Genomic DNA, 21,576 nt, shown 5'->3' on the forward strand with positions numbered 1-21,576 from the left:
AGGAGTAGAGAAAAATGGCAACTTTACTGTAGTTTTAATACTCGAATCTGGTAAATTTTAAAGTATGATCATTCTGAATGTTAATATTATTGGATTGTATTTTAATATTAATTCTGGTGTGTTTTCTGACATTCTTAAGTGAGTTTTGAAAATCTGGACTAATACAATGCTAATAAATATTTGTATTCATCTACGCCTTTCAAAATTAAAATTCCAAAGTGATCCCGTATTTAAGCAGGCAAAACTAATCAGTCTGTTAGAAATAAGGCTACTGGTCCCCCTGGGAGGAGGTAGTGACTGGAGAGGGCCCAAGGGGGCTTCTGGAGTGAGCAATGTCCCATTTCTTAATCTGTTACTGGTTATACAAGTGTGTTCAGTTTGTAAACATAATTGAACTGCACCTTTATGTGACTTGTCCATATGTATGTTACATGTTGGTAACAATTATTTTTTATCCAAAAGAAGAACAGCCTATAGTTAAAAATGTCATGATCCTAGTCAACACCTGATATTTATCTGGCTCAATTAACATGAAAAGGAGAATTTTGTGCAAAAACTTTAAATACCTGCATTTTACCATATTCTTCCATTTATTAAGGATTCTATCTTTGACATCAGGTATAATATATCTTTCCTGTGGGGAAAATGGCTTTCGCCAAATAATTGGGTCCTTAGTCATATAATGCTAGTGGAGACAAACACCCCAGCGTATATACTATACAACGAATCCCAGCATTTGGGGTTCTGCCACTTGTTGTCTCCTCACAGGCCAGCCTGCCTCCCTTAGTGATGCTAGGGTTCCAGAATCAGGCCCTAGAACAGCAAGGGCCTCATCCAGGGCGGCTTTATACCCAGCTTACCCTGAGTGTCCCCAGACATCTGGTCAGAAGCACCCTTTGACGTACTTCTCACTTTGCCTCTGAGTCTGCTTGGGGACAAAGGAAAAATGATAAAAACAGGGACAATTGGTGAGGCCCCAAATATTTTTCATGAGGCCCGTCAATAATATAATCGTACCATCCCTGTTTGTCAAGCATCTCAGCCAGTTCCTGGACCTGGGCAATGTGGACATTTGGGGCCAGATCCTTCTTAGTTATGGGGACTTCCCTGTGCATTGTAGGATGCTGAGCAGCATCCCTGGCCTCCACCGACTAGAGGCCAGTAGCACTCCCCCAGGGGTGCCGAGAGTGCCCTGTGGGGCAAAATTGGCCTGGTTGAGAACCACAGCTCTAAAGTAAGCCAAACTTCCAGGACAGAACATTCACCCCTGCCATCTGCTATGGTACCTTGTGGCCATTTGATATAGGAGAGCGTTTTTAAATCTTCAAGTTGATTTTAAACCAAGTTTCAAAAATGCTGTATAATATATATTAGTAATTTCACCTTCTCAGCTTTGAAATAATAAATCTGATACAGCTATTATTAGTTAAAAGCTGTTAACTTTATTCCAAGATTTGATGCCTTTGTTTATTAATAATGTCAAGGACATACACCTTATATACTGAAATGTAATGAGTCTGAATCCTTAAAAATTCAGTCTAGTTTTTTTGCAATGGGTTTGCCACCAGAACACAGGTGTCATGAAAACCACTGCTAAATCTAAGCCAAAATGGGAAAGGAAAAGACTCATATCAACATTGTTGCATTGGACACATAGATTCAGGCAAGAGTACCACTACTACCGGCCACCTGATCTACAAAGGTGGTGGAATTGACAAAAGAACAATCGAAAAATTTGAGAAGGAGGCTGCTGAGATGGGAAAGGGCTCCTTCAAGAGTATGCCTGGGTTTTGGATAAACCGAAAGTTGAGTGTGAGCATGGTGTCACCATTGATATCTCCCTGTGGAAATTTGAGAGCAGCAAGTATTATGGGACCATCATTGATGCCCCAGGACACAGAGACTTTATCAAAAACATGATTACAGGCACATCGCAGGCTGATTGTGCTGTCCTGATTGTTGCTGCTGGTGTCGGTGAGTTTGAAGCAGGTATCTCCAAGAACGGGCAGACCCGTGAGCATGCCCTTCTGCCTGACACACTGGGTGCGAAACAACTGATTATTGGTGTTAACAAAATGGATTTCTACAGCCAGAAGAGATACGAGGAAATGGTTAAGGAAGTTTTCCTAACCCACGTTAGGAAAATTGGCTACAACCTTGACATAGTGGCATCTGTGCCAATTTCTGGTTGGAATGGTGACAACATGCTGGCACCAAATGCTAACATACCTTGGTTCAAGGGATGGAAAGTCACTCACAAAGATGGCGATGCCAGTGGAACCACGCTGCTTGGAGTTCTGGATTGCATCCTGCTACCAGCTTGTCCAAGTAACAAGCCCTGGCGTCTGCCTCTCCAGGATGTCTACAAAATTGGGAGTATTGGCACTGTCCCTGTGGAGGCTGGTGTTCTCAAACCCGGCGTGGTGGTCACCTTTGCTCCAGTCAGTGTTACAACTGAACCAAAGTCTGTTGAAACACACTGTGAAGACTTGAGTGAAGCTCCTCTTGGGGACAATGTGGGCTTCAATGTCAAGAACATGTCTGTCAAAGATGCTCATCTTGGTAATGTGGCCAGTGACAGCAAAAATGACCCCAGAATGGAAGCAGCTGCCTTCACGACTCAGGTGATTCTTCTAAACCATCCAGGCCAAATCAGCGTTGGATTGTCACACAGCTCACATCACTTGCAAGTCTGCAGAGCTGAGGGAGATTGATTGTTGTTCTGGGAAAAAGCTGGAAGATAGCCCCAAATATTGAAATCTGGTGATGCTGCCATCACTGATATGGTTCCAGGCAAGGCCATATGTGTTGAGAGCTTCTCTGACGATCTTCCTCCGGGCTGTTTTGCTCTTTGTGACATGAGACAGATGGTTGCCGTGGGTGTCATCAAAGCAGTAAACAAGAAGGCTGCTGGAGCTGGCAAGGTCACCAAGTCTGCCCAGAAAGCTCAGAAGGCTAAATGAATATTATCCCCAATACCTGCCACCCCAGTTGTTTGTGTATGTGTTTTTAGTTCTGGGTCCTTCCAGTTGTGGCATGTGGGCCGCCACCTCAGCATGGCCCAGTGAGCGGTGCCATGTCCCTGCCCAGGATCCGAACCAGCGAAACTCTGGGCCACTGAGGCCGAGAGCGCGACCTTAACCACTCGGCCATGGGGCTGGCCCCATGCCACCCCAGTCTTAATCCCAGTGGTGGAAGAAGGGTCTCAGAACTGTTTGTCCCAATTGGGCATTTAAGTTTAATAGTAACAGACAGGTTAAAGATAATGCATCGTAAAACCGTCAGAAGGAAAGGAGAATATTTTGTGGACCATTCGTTTTTGTGTGTGTGTGGCAGTTTTAAGTTATTAGTTTTTAAAATTGGTACTTTTTAAGGGAAACAACTTGACTGAAAATCTGTCACAGAATTTTGAGACCCATTAACACAAAGTTTAATGAGAAAAAAAAAAAAATCCCAGTCTATATCACCTAAGATCAACAGTGGTGACAGAACAGCTAAAAATAAAATGTACAAAATTTGTGCTGAGGAAAGGTGCTGAGGTTTGCATGGCTAGCCAGCCTTCATGAGTCTCTTTCCTTTTAAGGAATTACCTTTTCCCTTTTATGGGAAGAATTGGGTGGGAGGGTAATTCCTCTGTGGCCCCATGAATCAACAGGAGAACGGGCCGTGACCCACGCTGGGCCGACTGTAGAGTTTTCTCTGGAACCCGGATTCTGGAGCAAGTGGCCCTAGGACAAAGAAAACTGTCAGAGGCACTTATTGCAGCTCTAGCTGCAGGACAAGTGGCAACAATGGCAGCAGTGGTGGCGTCCTGACCAGGCATGTCTCGCTCTGAGAGTCTCTGTTCTTTCAGCTTCTTGCTTTTGGGGGCCCATTGGTGCATCTTTGATTCTTGCTGGTTCCCAAACCTGGTCCTCCAGCTTTGCGTCCTCTTTAGTGAGCGCCTCCCCTCCCTCATTTCTTTCCAGTGAATTATCGTTTGTTTTGCCTCAGTTGGGCTCGTTTGTTTCCATTACTGGCAACAAGAGGGAACTAGCAAAGGAGATCGAGAAGTTGTTTGAGAACCAAGAAAAGGAGGTTTCCTGGAAGCCTGGGAAAAGACTGTGTTTCAAGAAGGAAGGACTGGTCAAGAATTTCAAACCTCAGGGCAAGGTCAGGCAAGAGACAAACTGAAAGGTGTTTCTTCAGTTTGCTAATTAAGAGTTCACTGTCTGGGAGGAGTGTGCCGGGCCGCAGGAGAGTGTGGAGAGCATGGCAGGGGGAGAAAAGGGGACACTGGACACGTGGAGACCACCCTTGGAGCAGGCTGGCTGCGTGGAGAGCCTGCACCCAGGACTCACGCGAGGTGCCCAGGACTGAGGGTGAGCTTTTCAGGAATGGAGAAACTGTAGAATGTTTTTGGGCTCAGAGGAAAGAGCCAGTAGAGGGGCAAGATAAAGACACAGACGAGGGGAAATTACTGGGCTTATAACTTTCGAGTGTTTTCTAAGTGCCAGACAAGATTCCTGAGGAGAGAGGGGATGGGTTCAGAGCACAGTCAGAGAGAGGAACTGGCCTGGGCCTGGAGGAGAGACGTCTCTCCATACGAGACAGAGAGGGAAGACATGGGGGAGATGACAGAGGTGAGGGAAGAGGAAAATGTGGAATTTGCATTGAGTGACCTGAATGTGGGGTATTCCATAGGCACTCAATAAATGTTTGCTTACTTCAGCTGAATGAACTATGGTGAGTGAGCCACAAAACGTCTGCCAGAGAGAAGGAGCCGGGCTGAGAAGGAGGTTGAAGGAGAGAAATGAGGTGGAAGAGTCAGGTGCGCACGCTGGAGGCCTGAGCAGGCCAGTCAGAAGCCCAAAGGGCAGAGAACTGGTGAGGAGATTGTCCTGCCCCGTTCTCAGAGGTGGGCATTCTATTATGTGAGCAACTTGTCTTTGGGGACCAGGGAGATATTGTCACTATCCATTGTCCCAAGATGCTGCCTGCAAGCGGGAGGCAGGAGACAATGCAGTTGAAGCTTTTTTAGTACCTATTGTATGCAAGGACCTAATACGGACACCAACTCTGAGATACCAGGAATGAAGCTGGAAACTGTCCACTTATTTGTTAATGTGTTCTGGTTTAAAAATTCAGCACTACATTCTGACCCTTAAAAACGGGGGCAAAGGTGTCAGTTATATTTTTCCACTGGTAGTTTAGTTTTTTTAAAATAAACTCTTAATTTGAAAATAATTTCAAATTTACATAAAAGTTGCAAAGATAGAGGGCTGCCATATACCCTTCACCCAGTTTCCCCTAAGGTTAACAGCTTACATTACCATGTACATTTGTCACAACTAAGAAATCAACATTGGTACATTACTGGTAAGTAAACTCCAGACTGTATTCTGATTCCACTAGTTTTTCCACTAAAGTCCGTTTTCTGTTTCAGGCTCAAACCCAGGATACCACGTTGCATTTAGTATTTAGCTGTTTTTAAAGAGTAGGAATTAACTTAGTAATATCCTCTTGTAGGAGTTTTGCAAGAAGAGTTTAAACTTTTCAAGCTAGTCAACTGAACCCTGATAGGCTTAAACTCTGATTGTATTTCTTTTATTACACTAATTTGCAAATCAAACACACACACACCCAGAAACCTGTAAGTTCTAACTACAATTTGTTGTTCATAATAGTTTAGGGACAGAAACCATAAATTATGTTTCTTATATTTGTATGTTGTAACAGCACAGTTGCCGTTCCATAAACTCTCCTTAGTACTGGAAATCAATCTGTTTGGAGGTAGCACAGTTGAGTCTGCTCCCAAACCCCTAGGGATCAGGACCAGGAGAAAGTTTTTCGTGTGTGGCCGCCCATGGTGAAGCTCAGCCTGAAAAGGCAGGCAGAAAAAGAGGTAATGCCATTTGTCCTGTTGGTAGTTCATGTTTCCTAAGGCTTTTTCTTTCAAAAGTCACTGTAATGCTCCTCTTTTGGGTCTGATCTCAGCTTTCACTTTCTAAGCTCTCAACTGCTGTTTCTAACAAGCGGAGATGCCTTTCCTAAGTTGTAACACAATCGTCCTCAAGGTCGCTGTCGAGAAGCGAAGTAACCACATTTTAAAATCTTCGTTAACCGTCGTCAGTGCTCATCCCTGCCCCTCTCTCTCCTCTCCACCAAAATGATCTTCGTGCGACCCAGATGGGACTCGAACCCACAATCCCCAGCTCCGGAGGCTGATGCCTTATCCATTAGGCCACTGGGTCACCACAGGATCCGGGTTCTCACACCCTCTCCTTACGTGATGCCATCATCGCGCCCCGCCCCTCGCTCTGCGGTCTCGCGCGGGCGGTGTGTGGTTTGGGCGCCGCCCCTAGCCGTGCCAGCGCGCGCTTGCGCCCTCCTGCGCCCTCGGCTCGCGCGGCAGAGCGACCCCCGCGCCTGCGCACGGCCGTCCCCGCCCGCCGTTCCGGGACTGCGTGGCCGGCACGCGGCCGGTTCTGGGCGGACTGTTGTGTCTGGTGGGTTCTGTTCTCCGTGCGGGCTGCGCCTCAGGCGCACTTGGGCCCTTTAAACGATATTCCAGTGTCTGTTGTGCTAACGTTCTAGTTCTGTTTCTCTGAGTGGGCCCGGGCGTCTGTATTTTACAGAGTTCCCCATGACCTGCCTCTGCCGCCGGCGTAAGGAACCACTCGCAGAGCGTTGGGTCCTCCCGCACCTGCCCCCAACCCTCCCGAACCTTACAGGCCCCTCCTTCCCTTTCTTTCTTGCATGTATTCAACGTACATTAATTTGATAAGCTATTTTGTGCTGGGGACTGTTGGGGGATTCCAGGGTGAACAGGCTTTTCTTCAAATTTAACTTTCTCCCCCACGCTTCTACATCCCGTTTCGTCCCCGTCTCCTCTTTCCCCCCAGGTTAAAGGGAAAATGAATATAACAAGGTCTCTAAATACAAAATAATGCGGATTTTTGTTTGTCTTTATTCTAAAACTAGGTCTTGGGTAAATATTTAGAGACTCTGGTTCCATGCACAATCTCTGTATGCGTGTTGCATGTAAAGATGCTGCATTTGTGGCTTTTAAAAACACAGTATAGTTTTCTTCTTAGGTACATAATACCTGTTCATTGTAAAATTGTGTAAAATATGGGTAAACCAAACTAAGAACATTGAAATTGACCATAATTCTACCATTCGGAGTTAACCACTATTAACATTTTGGTGTGTATCTTTCGAATCTTACGTGTCAATGTGTCATATGTCACTTTTATTACCTGTGGACCCTGAGTCATCCAGGAAATGGTTTTCATGAAACCTAGGACATTACTCGTGAATAATAATTCACTAATCATTTAGCACTGTGGAGCAGAAGTGATGGTGGGTAAAACTGACACCTTAGTGATTCAAGGCAGTGGCATCAAACTAGTAATAGTGTATTCTTCACCTTTGTGCCCTGGCAGGGGGAGGGAAGGGAGCCAGCTTCACTTAAGGATGTCCTTGATGATGATATAAGAACTGTTAATTGTATTAAGTCTGGACTCTTGAGTACACATCTGTTTAATATTTTGTGTGACAAAATGGGAAGTATGCATAAATCACTTCTACCACATATCAAAATACAATGGTTGTCTCTTGAGGAAAAACATTTGTGTGATGTTTGAGTTGCAGGCTAAACTAGCTGCTTTTTTGGTGGAACATAGTTTTTACTTGAAAGAATAACTGACAGGGACTGGCCTGGGGCTAGTGGTTAAGTTTGTGCACTCTGCTTTGCCGGCCAGAGTTCACAGCTTCAAATCCCGGGTGCAGACGTACACACCGCTCATCAAGCCATGCTGTGGCTGCATCCCACATAGGAGAACTAGAAGGACTTACAACTAGGGTCTACAACTATGTACTGGTACTTTGGGGAGAAAAAAAAAAGGAAGATTGGCAACAGATGTTAGCTCAGGGCCGATCTTCCTCACCAAAACAAAACAAAAAAAAGAAGAATGTTTACCTGTGGTTACCTAAGAGTCAAAAAGAAAAAGAACAAGAATGACTGACTGACAAACTATGATTATTCATACTTGGGCACACTTAGGTTTGCTTCTCGAGAGCAGCCCCATTCTCAGGCTCACATCATCGCAGCACACTGTGGAAGAGAGAGGATATCTCACTCTCAAAGCCCTCAGTAAACTTTTTTTTTTTTTTGTGGCGAGGAAGATTGGCCCCAAGCTAACGTTTCTTGCCAATCTTCCTCTTTTTGCTTGAAGAAGACTGTCACTGAGCTAACATCTGTACCAATTTCCTCTATTTTGTATGTGGGACGCCGCCACAGCCTGGCTTGATGAGTGGTGTGTAGGTCAACACCCAGGATTCGAATCTGTGAACTCTGGGCCACTGAAGTAGAGCATGTAAACTTAGCCATTAGGCTACTGGGCTGGCCCCTCAGTAAATATTTTATTGCACTGTGTCACAGCTTCATAACCAAACCAACAGCTCTGTGTCTGGGCAATGGAATGTACTGATTTGCCTAGGCCAGACAAGGCCCTCTCCTGAATCTTCATCCAAACTACAAAAGCTAAGAGTGGAGGATGTATGGTATCCATCCCGCCACCAACATTGTATCTTTCAAAGGCAACTTTCGCTTTTGACATTATACTTCTGTTTCAGGTTCTTTTTGGGTGCAAGTACAGAATAGTGGTTGAGAGTATGGATCCTGGAACCAGACAGCCTGGGTCTGAATCCTGTCTCTGCCATTTATTCACTGTGTGAACCTGGACAAGTTACTTAACCACTCATGATTCAATCTTCTCTTCTGTGAAATGGAAGAGATAATAGTATTACCTCACACAGCTGTGGAAGATTAAATGTATTAATATATGTAAAGCAGAACACTTCTGGGCACATAGTACTCAATATTTTCAAGCAAAAGAAAACCCAACTTGACTAGCGTAAACAACTAAGAAAGCATGTCGGATGACATAATCGCTAAGTCATATAATTGCAACCTTCAGAGATAGGGCATGCTGTCAATCAGAGCTTTCATGGTTTCTCTACCATCCTCCTATTCATATTTCTAGGACTCATATCCCTCAGTTCAGAAGAACAGAGCCTGCTTTCCTACCTCCAATCATTAAACAAAAGGCACAGGCTTCCCAACTGGATGAATTTAGGTCACATGCCTGCCCATTAACCATTCACAGTAGCCAAGAGAATGTCCTGCGGTGACTGGTTTAGGGGTGAATTACTTCCACATTTTTGCACTTAGGGGGGATAGGATTCTGCTGATTGGGTAGGTGGGAGCAGAATCGACCTCCTATGAACCCCTTACTGCTACACAATGAGTGAGGCTGGCATAAATGCCTGCAAGACTGGACAAAGCTCACGGTTGGAATTTATTTATAGTAAAAAATAAACCAATACTTTTCTAAAAATACCCTTTTCAGAATACAGAAAAACTGCAGAAAGAAAACAAAATGGCCCATAATCCAGATTCTCTGATAACCATCATTGATGCTTAAGGAATAGTACATGTCAAGAAAATGCAAACATTTTATTCAGAAGTGTATAATATACAGCATAGATCATTACTGGAACAATTGGCAAAACTTGAACATGGACTATATAATAAATAATAGCATTAGAGTTCAGTTGTCCTGAATTTGATGATTGTGGTGTGGTTATATAAGAGAATGTCCTTATTCTTAGAAAATACACGCAAAAATATTTAGGGGTAAAGAGAAATGATTTCTGAAATAGTTCAAAAAGTAATACGTAAAAGCCATGTATATACACACACACACACACACACACACACACACAAGTACATGTGTATGTGTATATATACTGGAGAGAGAGAAAAAGTAAATGCGACAAAATGTTAACCTTTGGCAAATCTGTGTAAAGATCTGCAATTCTTCTGTATTGAAATTATTTAAAAATAAGAGTGTCTGGAGAAACAGGCATAATAAACCTTTTGTTACCATATTTGTGGCTTCTTTGCAGGCTTTTATGACCCAAGTTTTTAAAAAAGAGAGAAACTAAAAACTGCAACACAGATCTGCCTTACCCCTCCCCTCTATAGTGGCCAGAAAACCCTGCCAAGTTCCTTCTGTGTCCTGTTAGGGAAAAAATGCATAGCAATATGTTTCTATATCAAGATTTTTAAAGAGAATGATTTTGGGAATCTGTGGTACTTGGTTAGGATCACCCAGGGAAACGACCAGCGACCTGACAAAGCATAAACCCTCAGCAGCAGCCCGAGGCTAGAACCAAGGCGGGGCTGGGAACCGGCCCTTCGCGCTGCATGCCGGGATCGGGAGTCTTTCCACTATGCACTGCAAGGCGCTCTGGGATTGCCCGGCAGCTCCCTCATCTCGCGATGTTATCTTCCCTTCTTCTAGGCCCTATGACCACCGCCCCCCCCAACGTGTTTTTCAAATCCACCAATGGACGCACAGCATAGGCTCGAACCAGCCAATCGGAATGCGGAGCCACCGGGAAATTTAAATCGCGCCGGCCGGCGGCACGAGCCACACCGTCTTCGGGCTGGACCGCGGTGGACGTTTTGAGGGCATCCGACCCGCAGCGTGTGCGTGCCGCGCCGACTCCTGTGGACTCCTGAGCCGGCTGTGTAGGTATGAACTCAGGCCGCAGTCTGGCCCGGGCGGTACGGCTGGCCCCAGGCTGCGCTGGGCTTGCGGGTGGCGGGAGGGGAGGCCCGGGGACACGCCCGGCCTGGCTTCGGCCTCCCTCGCTGGCGAGGCCTCGGGGGCGCCGTTGGTTGACGGGGCGGCTCTCTGGCGACGCGAGGGCTTGGGCGGTGGGGCGCCGAGGCTCTGCGAACCGCAGCGGGAACCTGTGGGCTTCGCGGCCCGGAGACTCGAGTGAGGCCCGAGGGCGAAAGTCCCGGGGGTGGGCCCGGCGCCTCCGGCCCCGCCGCCGCCGGTTCCCCGCGGCGTCTTCCCGGGTGAGTGGCCGGGGCAGGGAGCGGAGGTGGCGGCGGCAGTTGGAAGGAGCCTTTGGCACGTAGGCCCTGGGTGGGCTGTGTCACAGTTTCGTGAAAGAACAGAATGGATGGAAGGTAACAGACTGTAGGGAGGACTTGTCCTTGGGCCGCCTTCTGGACGTTGCTTTAAGTGTCCGAGGCTGAATGAAGCAGCGCTAGCGTCAGCCTCTTTGAGGTGCGTTCGCTCGAAATCCCCAGACCTGAAAACGTGCGCGGGGAGCTGGAGATGCGCACTGCGCCGCAGGTCTTCAATGTTGACAGGAGATGTTAGGGGAGACCCCATACTGTAACGATCAACCAAGTTTTTCTTTAATTTTCAAGTGAGAAATTTCAAGGAGAATGTACTTATTGGGGCCATTTAAAGACAATAGAGCCTCCAGGGGATTTGAATTTGTTGCCCCTGGGACGTAGATTTTAACTGTGAGCTGTCCCCCTACTTTGTCTCCGGTTAACTCTTTATGGGCTCCGCGCGGCCCTATGGGATAGTCGCTAAGGGCGTGTGGCTAGTCCGAGTGGACATGCGCACAAGATTTCGAAGAATTAGTATGGAAAGAGAATGTGAAATATCTCAGTGGTTTTTTAATATTATAACATGTGGAAATGAGAATATATTGGAAGTGTTTCATTAAGTAAAATATGTTATTAAAATTAATTCCACGTAATTCATTTTGCTTTTTTAAAAAATGTGGCTACTAGAAAATTTAAATTAGGCAGCTTGCATTATATTTCCGATGGACAGCACTGCTCCGGGAAGTCTCAGCCTCTTCAGAGGGGAGGGGACAAATGTCGGTTGGCCAGCACTGGTTCGTAGTGCTGAAAAAGGAAGTTTGTCCTCTCCTGAAGAATTGTGGATTCGATGTATGCTTGGTAATTCGATTGATGCTCTTAATGACAAGGCAAAATGATAAAAGCGAAATTTTTTCTCTTCCCCCATCTTGTAGCTTTCTCTCTTTGTCTCATAACCATGTCCTCCAACGAGAATGCCAATTCCCCGGCTGCCCGCCTTAACAGATTCAAGAACAAGGGGAAAGACAGCACAGTGAGTACCTTCTGTTGCTCTCCTATGATATTTTTTAAATGGGAAGATATTTGAGAACGGGTCAGAACTTTGGGGGAATTTGGAAAAAATGCCCTCACTTGACAACAAAAACTGATGTAAGAGGTGACATGATAGGTTATCTTTTCTCAAGGAAATGAGGCGGCGCCGAATAGAAGTTAATGTGGAGCTGAGGAAAGCTAAGAAAGATGACCAGATGCTGAAAAGGAGAAATGTAAGCTCCTTTCCTGATGATGCTACTTCTCCGCTACAGGAAAACCGCAACAACCAGGTAAATATATTTTAGGTTGTGAATTATGGTAAACCCAAAAAATCAATATGCGGCTTTTCTTAGAAATTTAACATTCCGAGCTTTATGGTTTTAACTGTCAAATCTGAAGATCTTTTTTCTTTCCCAATCAGTAATTCTGATGGGTTATATTCTTTCCTGCCCACCCTCCGTAATCGTTTGAAGCTGGTTCCGAGGTTGCCTTTAGCTCTGATCTCCCTTCCAGTTTCCCTGCATTTCCAACTGTCAGCTTGGTAGCTTAACCTGGCCATTCCAGTGCTAACTGAAAATTAATGTCTCCAGAACCAACCAATTTCTGGCTTATTTCTACCTTTTTTGGTATTGTGTATTTTTTGTCATCACTAGCTTTGTTCAGATCTTTATCCTTCTGAAATATTTTCAGTAGTCTCCTAATTTATCTTTCCCTTCATTCTGTGCCACATACTACTTACCTAAAAATTTTCCTAAAGTTCTGCTTTAGACATGTTTTTTCTCTGCTTAAAAGCTTATTTAAAAAAAAATTATTGTTATTTATTTATTTATATTTTTTATTATTTTTTAAAATTTATTTTTGAGGAGGATTAGCCCTGAGCTAATATCTGCTGCCAATCCTCCTCTTTTTACTGAGGAATACTGGCCCTGAGCTAACATCCGTGCCCATCTTCCTCTACTGTATATGTGGGATGCCCACCACAGCATGGCTTGCCAAGCAGTGGGTAGGTCTACCCCCGGGATCTGAACCGGTCAATCCCGGGCCGCTGAAGTGGAAGGTGTGAACTTAACTGCTGCGCCACCGGGCCCACCCTTGCTTAAACACTTGATGGTTTAAAATCCATATTCTTTGAAGGTTTTTTGTAAATTTGACATATCTTAGATTTTCAAATTTATCTCTCATCTTACAAAGATATTGTGCAGTTTCCTACTTTTTTTCACATTATGCTTTCCTTGAGTACTCTACATTTTATCAGTGTTCCCCGCCCCATGAATACTACCTATGTGCTATTTCCAGGGTATTATACTGAAATGCCATCTTCTCCTTGGTCACCCTAGCAGGAAAAATGCTCCCTTCTCAGAATTCCTGTAGCACTCGCGTTTTGCACCAAAAATGGAGAGAAAATGCTTGTATATCACAACATACATATATATACACACACACACGTGTGTGTGTGTATATATATGTAGGTATGCACCGTTTATTGTCTGGTTGTCAACTTGTCACATTTTCCTTGTTAAGTTGTAAGCTAGGGAAAAAGGGATACTGTCAATTTTTGAGTTAACTATAGCATTGCTTCTCAAACCTTTCTACCGGGATCACAACATAAAACGTATTTGCAGCACTATACCATGGAAATGCATAGATTACAAGGTTAGATGTGAAAATTTCCAGGACATTGCCTATTAACTCCACACCTTTTTCCCTAACGGCATATATGAATGCAAGTGACTGAGACTAATGTAGGAATAACCTTTAAACTGCTCTAATTCATTTTTTTTTAAGATTGGTACCTGAGCTAACATCTTTTGCCAATCTTCTTTTTTTTTTTTTTTTCTTTTTTTCTTCTTCTTATCCCCAAAGCCCCCCAGTACAAAGTTGTATATTATAGTTGTAGGTCCTTCTGGTTGTGCCATGTCCGTACCCAGGATCCAAACCAGAGAAACCCTGGGCTGCGGAAGCAGAGTGCACAAACTTTACCACTCGGCCTCAGAGCCAGCCCCTCTAATTCATTTTTTAAATTGTTTATAGCCACCTTAAAAAGTGGCAAAATTCCGGGAGACTCCATAACTTGAGACTCCAGTGAGTCGTGACACCAAGTTTGAGAACTGTTCTATATATAAAATAATATTTAATTAACAGGCAAAATTAAATATAGGGCTAAACTTTCAGTAGCTGATTATAAAACTAAAAAAAAGTCTTCACAGGGCCGGCCTAGTGGTGTAGTGGTTAAGTTTGCACACTCCACTTTGGCATCCCGGGGTTCGCTAGTTCAGACCTACATACCACTTAGCAAGTCATGCTGTAGCAGGCATCGCACATATACAATAGAGGAAGATGGGCACAGATGTTAGCTCAGGGCCAGTCTTCCTCAGCAAAAAGAGGAGTGGCAGTGAATGTTAACTCAGGGCTAGTCTTCCTCAAAAAAAAAAAACCACAAAAAAAATGTCTTCACAATGGCAGATAGAAATTTTATTGATTGTATTTAATCTTAAAAATGATAATTTGCAAAATTCCACTGTTCTTGTAGGGCACTGTAAATTGGTCTGTTGAGGATATTGTCAAAGGCGTAAACAGCAACAATTTGGAAAGCCAGCTCCAAGCTACTCAAGCTGCTAGGTAAGTCTTGTCTGCTATAGATAGTATAGGTAACCTAAGAAATCAGCCTTTTTAGCTTTTTTGGTGGGAAAGAGACACAGATGGTGTGGGTAAAGTAAAGGTTAAGCCATCCGTAGGCCTGTTTTTATTAGAATCTTCCTTAGGTGAAACTAAAATTTTTAATAATCACCTAATATCCCACCCACCCCCAGTGATAACCGCCTTTAACCTTTTGGTGTATTTTTTAAGAAAATTACGAAGTTTTTGTCAAAGTGGCATTTCAAGTAAATGTCAGGGAAAAGAGGAATTATTTAGTAAGTGGGATTGGCATATCTGTTTAGAATGGTACGTCCATTTAGAAAATGAGTATATTTAGACTCTTGTCTCCTACCATACACAAATCTTTGTGACATCCATAACAGAAAGGATTAATAATTTCTGTAACTTGACAGTGTTCAGAAAAACAAATCCAAATGACAAATGATCATGGAAAAGATGTTTAACCTCATTAGTGGTCAGAGAAATGCAAGCTAACACAGAGTTACACTCTGTCAGATTGTCAGTTTTTAAAAGTGACAAGATCTAAAGCAGATTTCTGCAGATAAGTAGAGAGGAGGGTTCTGTATTACTGGGAGTATTTTGATTTTGGAAAAAAGGTAGTTAAAGGCACCACATATGGTAGCACCATGCAACCAGTCTGTTCAGTTCCTCTTAAATTCCCAGGATATCTCAGCATTTGGTGCTTTTCTATAAAAGATTTTCTAAAGTTCTAAACTCTTGAATTGGATTTTAAATTGGTTTTTACACAAACTTGTTCACCATTGTCAACTTTTGTTTCTCTTTTTGCTCACCCTTAGGAAACTGCTTTCTAGAGAAAAACAGCCCCCCATAGACAACATAATCCGGGCTGGTTTGATTCCAAAATTTGTGTCCTTCTTGGGCAGAACTGATTGTAGTCCCATTCAGTTTGAGTCTGCTTGGGCCCTCACTAACATCGCTTCCGGGACATCAGAACAGACCAAGGCTGTGGTAGAGGGAGGTGCTATCCCAGCATTCATTTCTCTGTTGGCATCTCCCCACGCCCACATCAGTGAACAAGCCGTATGGGCTCTAGGAAACATTGCAGGTACTTGCGTTTAAAATTCTTTGACTGAATGTCTCTCATGCTGAGGTTGGGAGGAGAGCTTTGTTGTAAATAATAGTGACGTTTGTGTCAGGTTTTCAACTTCCTTGCTTCCAGTGCTTATTAGGGGCAAAAGTGGCATCTAAGTAAATTAGGGAATTTCTGAGAGTGTTTGTTGTCTTTGCAATAAGGCGCTGGTGCACTCAATCACAAAACATTGGTGATGCTAGACAAGTAGATACAATTAGTTAACCATGCCTTTTTTTCAGGTGATGGTTCGGTTTTCCGAGACTTGGTGATCAAGTATGGTGCAGTTGACCCGCTGTTGGCTCTTCTTGCAGTTCCTGATATGTCATCTTTGGCAGTAAGTTACTGTCATAAGTCAAGTTACTCACTTGTTGATTCTAATTTTTTCCACCCCCTCAAAAAAACATGCCTTCTCATTGCCTTTTTCTTTTCCCCCAGTGTGGTTACTTACGTAATCTTACCTGGACACTTTCAAACCTTTGTCGCAACAAGAATCCTGCACCCCCGTTAGATGCTGTTGAGCAAATTCTTCCCACTTTAGTTCGTCTCCTGCATCATGATGATCCAGAAGTATTAGCAGATACCTGTTGGGCCATTTCCTACCTTACCGATGGTCCGAATGAACGGATTGAAATGGTCGTGAAAACAGGAGTGGTACCCCAACTTGTAAAGCTTCTAGGATCTACTGAATTGCCAATTGTGGTAAGTTGTTAACTTTCAGATGAAAATATAAAGTATAAGGAGCATCATCCATTGGTACTAATATTGACATATTGCCTATTTGAAGCCATAATGAGCCTCTTACTTGTCAAAACGCTTAGGGTATAGAGCTGAGCAATGCTGAAAAAAATAAAAGATAACCACCAGCATCAACATATTTTTTCGTTTTCAGACTCCTGCACTAAGAGCCATAGGAAATATTGTCACTGGGACAGACGAACAGACTCAGGTTGTAATAGATGCGGGAGCACTTGCCATCTTTCCCAGCCTGCTAACGAACCCCAAAACTAACATTCAGAAGGAAGCTACGTGGACAATGTCAAACATCACAGCTGGCCGCCAGGACCAGATACAGCAAGTTGTAAATCATGGATTAGTCCCATTCCTCGTTGGTGTTCTCTCTAAGGTAATGAAGTCTTAGGACTTAAGCAAAGCATTGTTACTAAGACTCTTAGTGTGCCAGTGTTGGGTTCTACTTACAGTCCTCTGCTAAATAATATCTAGTAACCTCTTTCACTTCAGGTTGGATGGAACCAGTTGGTAGTTTTAGTCACCGTCTTTCTAAAACAGTCTTGGAATCTTATTTTTATCGCTATTCTGAAATAAACGTGTTTCCTTATTCTTATTAGGCAGACTTTAAGACACAAAAGGAAGCTGTATGGGCTGTGACCAACTATACAAGTGGTGGAACAGTTGAACAGATTGTATACCTTGTTCATTGTGGCATAATAGAACCGTTGATGAACCTCTTAACTGCAAAAGACACCAAAATTATTCTGGTTATTCTGGATGCCGTTTCAAATATCTTTCAGGTAAGTCTTAACAAGGTGGCATTTGTTTGAATTTGGGCTTGATGACAATTGGTTTACTATTTAGACTAGGAGGAGGGTAGCTCCATTTACTCAGTAGGCCACAGAATTAGAAAACCTGTTTATATGGGCCACACTCTTGATAAAAAATGTGACACGGGATTATAAGAGAGATAACAGCAATGACAAGTGCATGATATGACCTGAATTGAAGTCAAGTCCGTATGTGGACACTATACATACCTATTTATTTTGTCAAGAGTCTTTAATTCAATTTCATACTGGATTATAGTGAGATTAAATTTGAATGATTTAGTTATCTAATTTTTTTCCTCCTGGTTCTGTTCCTAATTGATCCCAGCATGCTAGCATGTGGCACTTTGTCACAGTGATTGCTGGTAGGTAGGTCCTACTCAAGTGTTAAACTTCTAATTATGGAAATTTTTACATACAAAAGCTGAGTCTAGACTAATGGTCCCTGGTGTATCCATCATCCCACATAAATAACTTGTCAACATTTGGCGAATTTTCCTATTCCATCCACTTTACCTAAAAATTTTTTTTTGAAGCAAATAAGTTATTTTATCTGCAAATATTTATGTATCTCCTAAAAGTTGAGGACTTTTAAAAAATTCTAACCACAATATATGATTCTTAAATCTAATAATTTCTTATTGATATCAACAAATACTCCAGTCAGGAGTTTGTTTTACACACCATAGGCAGTCTTTGCCCTTAGACAGTGGTTCTCCACCTTGACTGCATAGACCTTTGGATTTTCTGGGGTGCTGTTACAAAACAGTAATTTCCTGTTCCCATCACAGACAAATCGAACCTAGATAAAGTGTCATTAAAGTTGCCCAGGTGATTTTGATGTACAAAAAAGGTTGAGAACCATTCTAAGATCTCTGGCTGAAAGCTGCAGAAGTAATTGCTAAGAACACACAGATCTGGTCAACTTGAGTTTTAAAAAAATGTGTAATGGAGATAAGACTGTCTCATAGGCTTGTTGAAAGAACTATCAAGGAAGGAACTGTCTAGTGTTTATTTCTGTCTGATATATATTAATACTCAAACATTCAGAGTATAGGCCAGTAAACTTGGAATTTTTCTTAGGCTGCTGAGAAACTAGGTGAAACTGAGAAACTTAGTATAATGATTGAAGAATGTGGAGGTCTGGACAAAATTGAAGCTCTACAAAACCATGAAAATGAGTCTGTGTACAAAGCTTCGTTAAACTTGATTGAGAAGTATTTCTCTGTAGAGGTGAGTAACATGGTAATGTGAACGAGAATTTAGAAAATACACATTTAAGGTCAAGCCTGTAAGATTTTTTTTCCCCTCGTTCTTCTTCCTCCACTTTATATGTGGGACGCCCACCACAGCATGGCCCAACAAGGGGTGCCGTGGGATCCGAACCGGCAAACCCTGGGCCACTGAAGTGGAACGTGCACACGTAACCATTGTGCCACTGGGCCGGCCCCTCCCTTGTACTTTTTTACTGAGTCCTATACACTGATACAGCAAAATATCAGTGTAAATAGGATATAATGTACATATTTGCTCCTCTAATGTTTGGCTTGATTATAATACAATCTGTTAATTTGAGACTTTTAAAAATCACCAATTTGCTTTCAAATGAATAGCCTAATAGCCTTAGGAATCTTAGAGTATCTTGAGAGTAAGTGTGTGTAGGAGTTGATGGAAGAGTGGGCCAACCCCACAACCATAGATTGGGTCTAATAAGCAGTTTTCTCCTTTCGTACTGAAAAGTGATAGGTGGAGAAGAAAATCTGTATTTTTCTGTTATTGTAGTAGCATTCCTTAACCCATTCAGAACCTTTCCCTCCCAGGCACTCATCAATTAATAAGTTCAGTAGTCCTCCCTCCACTATTTCAAATACTGAAATATGATACAGGATTAAAGGTGAAATATGCAGATGAAGACCTTAAGAGTAAATACATTATGAGCATCATGCTAAGTGAAATAAGTCAGACAGAGAAAGACAAATACCGTATGATTTCTCTTATATGTGGAATCTAAAAAAAAATAAGCACAGATACAGAGAACAGATTGACAGATTCATGGTTGTCAGAGGTGTAGGGGATGGGAGGGTGGCGGTGGAAGAAATTGGTGAACTGTTTAGCTTAAATAAATTGAGGGGAAAAAAGTAAATGCAGACTTCTAGGCAGGTTACTGCTTAGAATTGTGCCATATTTATGGGGTTATTTTGTTTTGTTTTTTAACACTTCCAGGAAGAGGAAGATCAAAATGTTGTGCCAGAAACTACCTCTGAAGGCTATACATTCCAAGTTCAGGATGGCCCTCCGGGGACCTTTAACTTTTAGACTGTACAGCTGAGGCGGAAAGTTGTTTGTTGTGTGCTGTGTTTGGTATAAGTTTGTCTTAACTGTTTCTCTACTAAGAACTCTTTTTAAATGTGGTTTGTTATTGTAGCACTTTTTACAACGAAACTATACTTGAAGAGTTTCAAACTGTGTACATACTGTATGAAGCTTCTCCTCTCAATGGGTTTCTTATTTCTATGTGGAATTTCATATCTTGCAGTGTCCTGTAAATAAAGCTTAAATTCCACCCTTTTCTTTACTTTGTCATGCCTATGTGTTGCCCTCTAATTTGAAGCTCTTAGGTCGCAAATGAAGGACAACGTAACCAAACTGATGTGACTAACTGGAAGTATGATTTTGGTTGCAGTCATTTGATGTAAGGTTTGTGATGTCATCAAAGATATGAGGGTGATCATTTATCCTGCCTGCTTCTGAGTTCTGGCTTTGCTCTAGGCTGCTTCCCCTCTTGGTAATAATGGCTGTTGGTACTTTGAGATTTCATATCCACTGTGCACCAGCTACAAAAAATTCAGTTTTCACAGAAGCATGAATAAAATTTCCCCGAAGTCTTCAGCCAATGTCTCCTTAAAACTCACTGGCCAGGGAGATGGGATAAAAGTCTTAAATTTAATCAGGGATTGCTCTTGGAGCTACGAGTGGCATTCATTTCTCCCAAACTTCAAGGCTGAAGGTGTTTTTAAGGCTGCACCGTGGTATCACCTGGGAAGGTTTACCCAGAAGTTCTGTTTAATTGGTAAGGGGTGGGGTCCAAGGATTGTGTCGTCTTTTTAGTTGAATCCCCAGGTTGCTCCTGTGCAGTCTAGGTTGTGAAGGCCACCACGCTAACACAGTGCAACTCTAGCCCCTGCTGTGCTGTTAGCAGAATAAAAAATGGATTGTCTGCATGTGTGGGGTGGGTGGGGGTATTAACTACAGTGCCTGTAAATCTTAGGAAAAATGAAGCGGCTTCTTAAAAGTAGTGCTTTTGCTTCTTTTGATTAGTGGAAAAGTGATGAGCCAAGCCTCCACCACTGAAATCTGATGGATTTGCCTACCTTATTTCTCATTGAAGATTAAAAAGACTCTAGTGGTGGTGGTGGTGGGTATTTGGGTGAAAGACTAAAGTTAAAAATGATTCATGACCTTTAGGGGCTACTGTATTCAGTAAAATAAGAGTGTTTCAAGTCAATTGTGTAATGCAACACATTTCCGTTTACCTTCTCTCAATGGGCACAAATGTGAGGATATTCTTCCCCAAGTTTATCAACATGAGTTTTCCCTTTTGCAGATAACAGGATTTTAAAGTTCCCTTCATGAAATAAAATGTCTATTAGTGCTTATCTTGTTTTGGTGCAGAAATAAAGAACCCTTTGGCTAATGCTTATTTAAAGCACCTCTCACAGCCGAGGTCCTAACTTGGAACACTAAACCATGTTACGGGTGGTCCCTCTAAGCTTAGAGCATTTGTTTGGATCCCTGGTCATTTTGTCGACTTTCTGTACAGAGGCTTCCAAGGAAGGAGGGGGTGGGGGGAAGAGAAGTAATGAAATTGCTGCTCTGCAGGCTGCCCTCCCTACCTGCTTCTCGCTCCATACCTCTCTTTTCCTACCACTTCCCCAACATAAGTCTTCGTGGGTGCTGGATCCAAGTCTTTGAGAAAAGATAATGTGGGAGTAAACTTTTACACCCTCGGTTTTTCCTTTAAGGTAAGTGGAGCTTAATGGCTTTAGAGGGACTAGTGTAACGTACACTTGGATAAAAAGTAGAAGGTCTGGATTTATTAGAGTAGAGGCATGACTCAACAGTGAGGTAATGGTCCGGAGACAGTTGATTTCCAAAAGTACGTTTTCATATTTTAGATAAAATTCTTAGCATGCTAGTTTCCTTGGAGTTGTTAAGATCCATAGAGGCAATTGCATGTTTTTATTGAACTTAACTGGATAAAATTTATCTCT

General features: G+C 42.8%; 1 protein-coding gene, 1 non-coding gene and 1 pseudogene across 3 annotated transcripts; 2 read left to right on the plus strand and 1 right to left on the minus strand.

The window, feature by feature from the left end:
• Nucleotides 1-1,609: 1,609 nt before the first annotated feature.
• Nucleotides 1,610-2,984, plus strand: LOC103548571 (elongation factor 1-alpha 1 pseudogene; annotated as a pseudogene).
• A 3,176-nt stretch (nt 2,985-6,160) lies between these two features.
• Nucleotides 6,161-6,233, minus strand: TRNAR-CCG (transfer RNA arginine (anticodon CCG)). Its single transcript has one exon. It is a non-coding gene; the product is annotated as a tRNA-Arg (tRNA).
• A 91-nt stretch (nt 6,234-6,324) lies between these two features.
• Nucleotides 6,325-19,876, plus strand: KPNA2 (karyopherin subunit alpha 2). Of its 2 annotated transcripts, XM_070561577.1 has the most exons (12): nt 6,325-6,488; nt 10,353-10,586; nt 11,899-11,996; nt 12,148-12,285; nt 14,526-14,614; nt 15,451-15,719; nt 15,986-16,080; nt 16,182-16,445; nt 16,636-16,869; nt 17,093-17,275; nt 18,389-18,538; nt 19,529-19,876. In XM_070561577.1, the coding sequence occupies exons 3-12, from the start codon at nt 11,922-11,924 to the stop codon at nt 19,619-19,621; spliced, it is 1,590 nt and encodes a 529-aa protein (XP_070417678.1). In that variant the 5' UTR covers nt 6,325-6,488; nt 10,353-10,586; nt 11,899-11,921; the 3' UTR covers nt 19,622-19,876. The 2 variants fall into 2 exon arrangements, with proteins under 2 accessions (XP_070417678.1, XP_070417679.1); XM_070561578.1 differs by lacking the exon at nt 6,325-6,488 and having other exon boundaries at nt 10,284-10,586.
• The last annotated feature ends 1,700 nt before the right edge of the window (nt 19,877-21,576 follow it).

This window comes from Equus przewalskii, chromosome 10 (genome assembly GCF_037783145.1).
Source record: "Equus przewalskii isolate Varuska chromosome 10, EquPr2, whole genome shotgun sequence".
NCBI classification, from domain to species: Eukaryota; Metazoa; Chordata; class Mammalia; order Perissodactyla; family Equidae; genus Equus; species Equus przewalskii.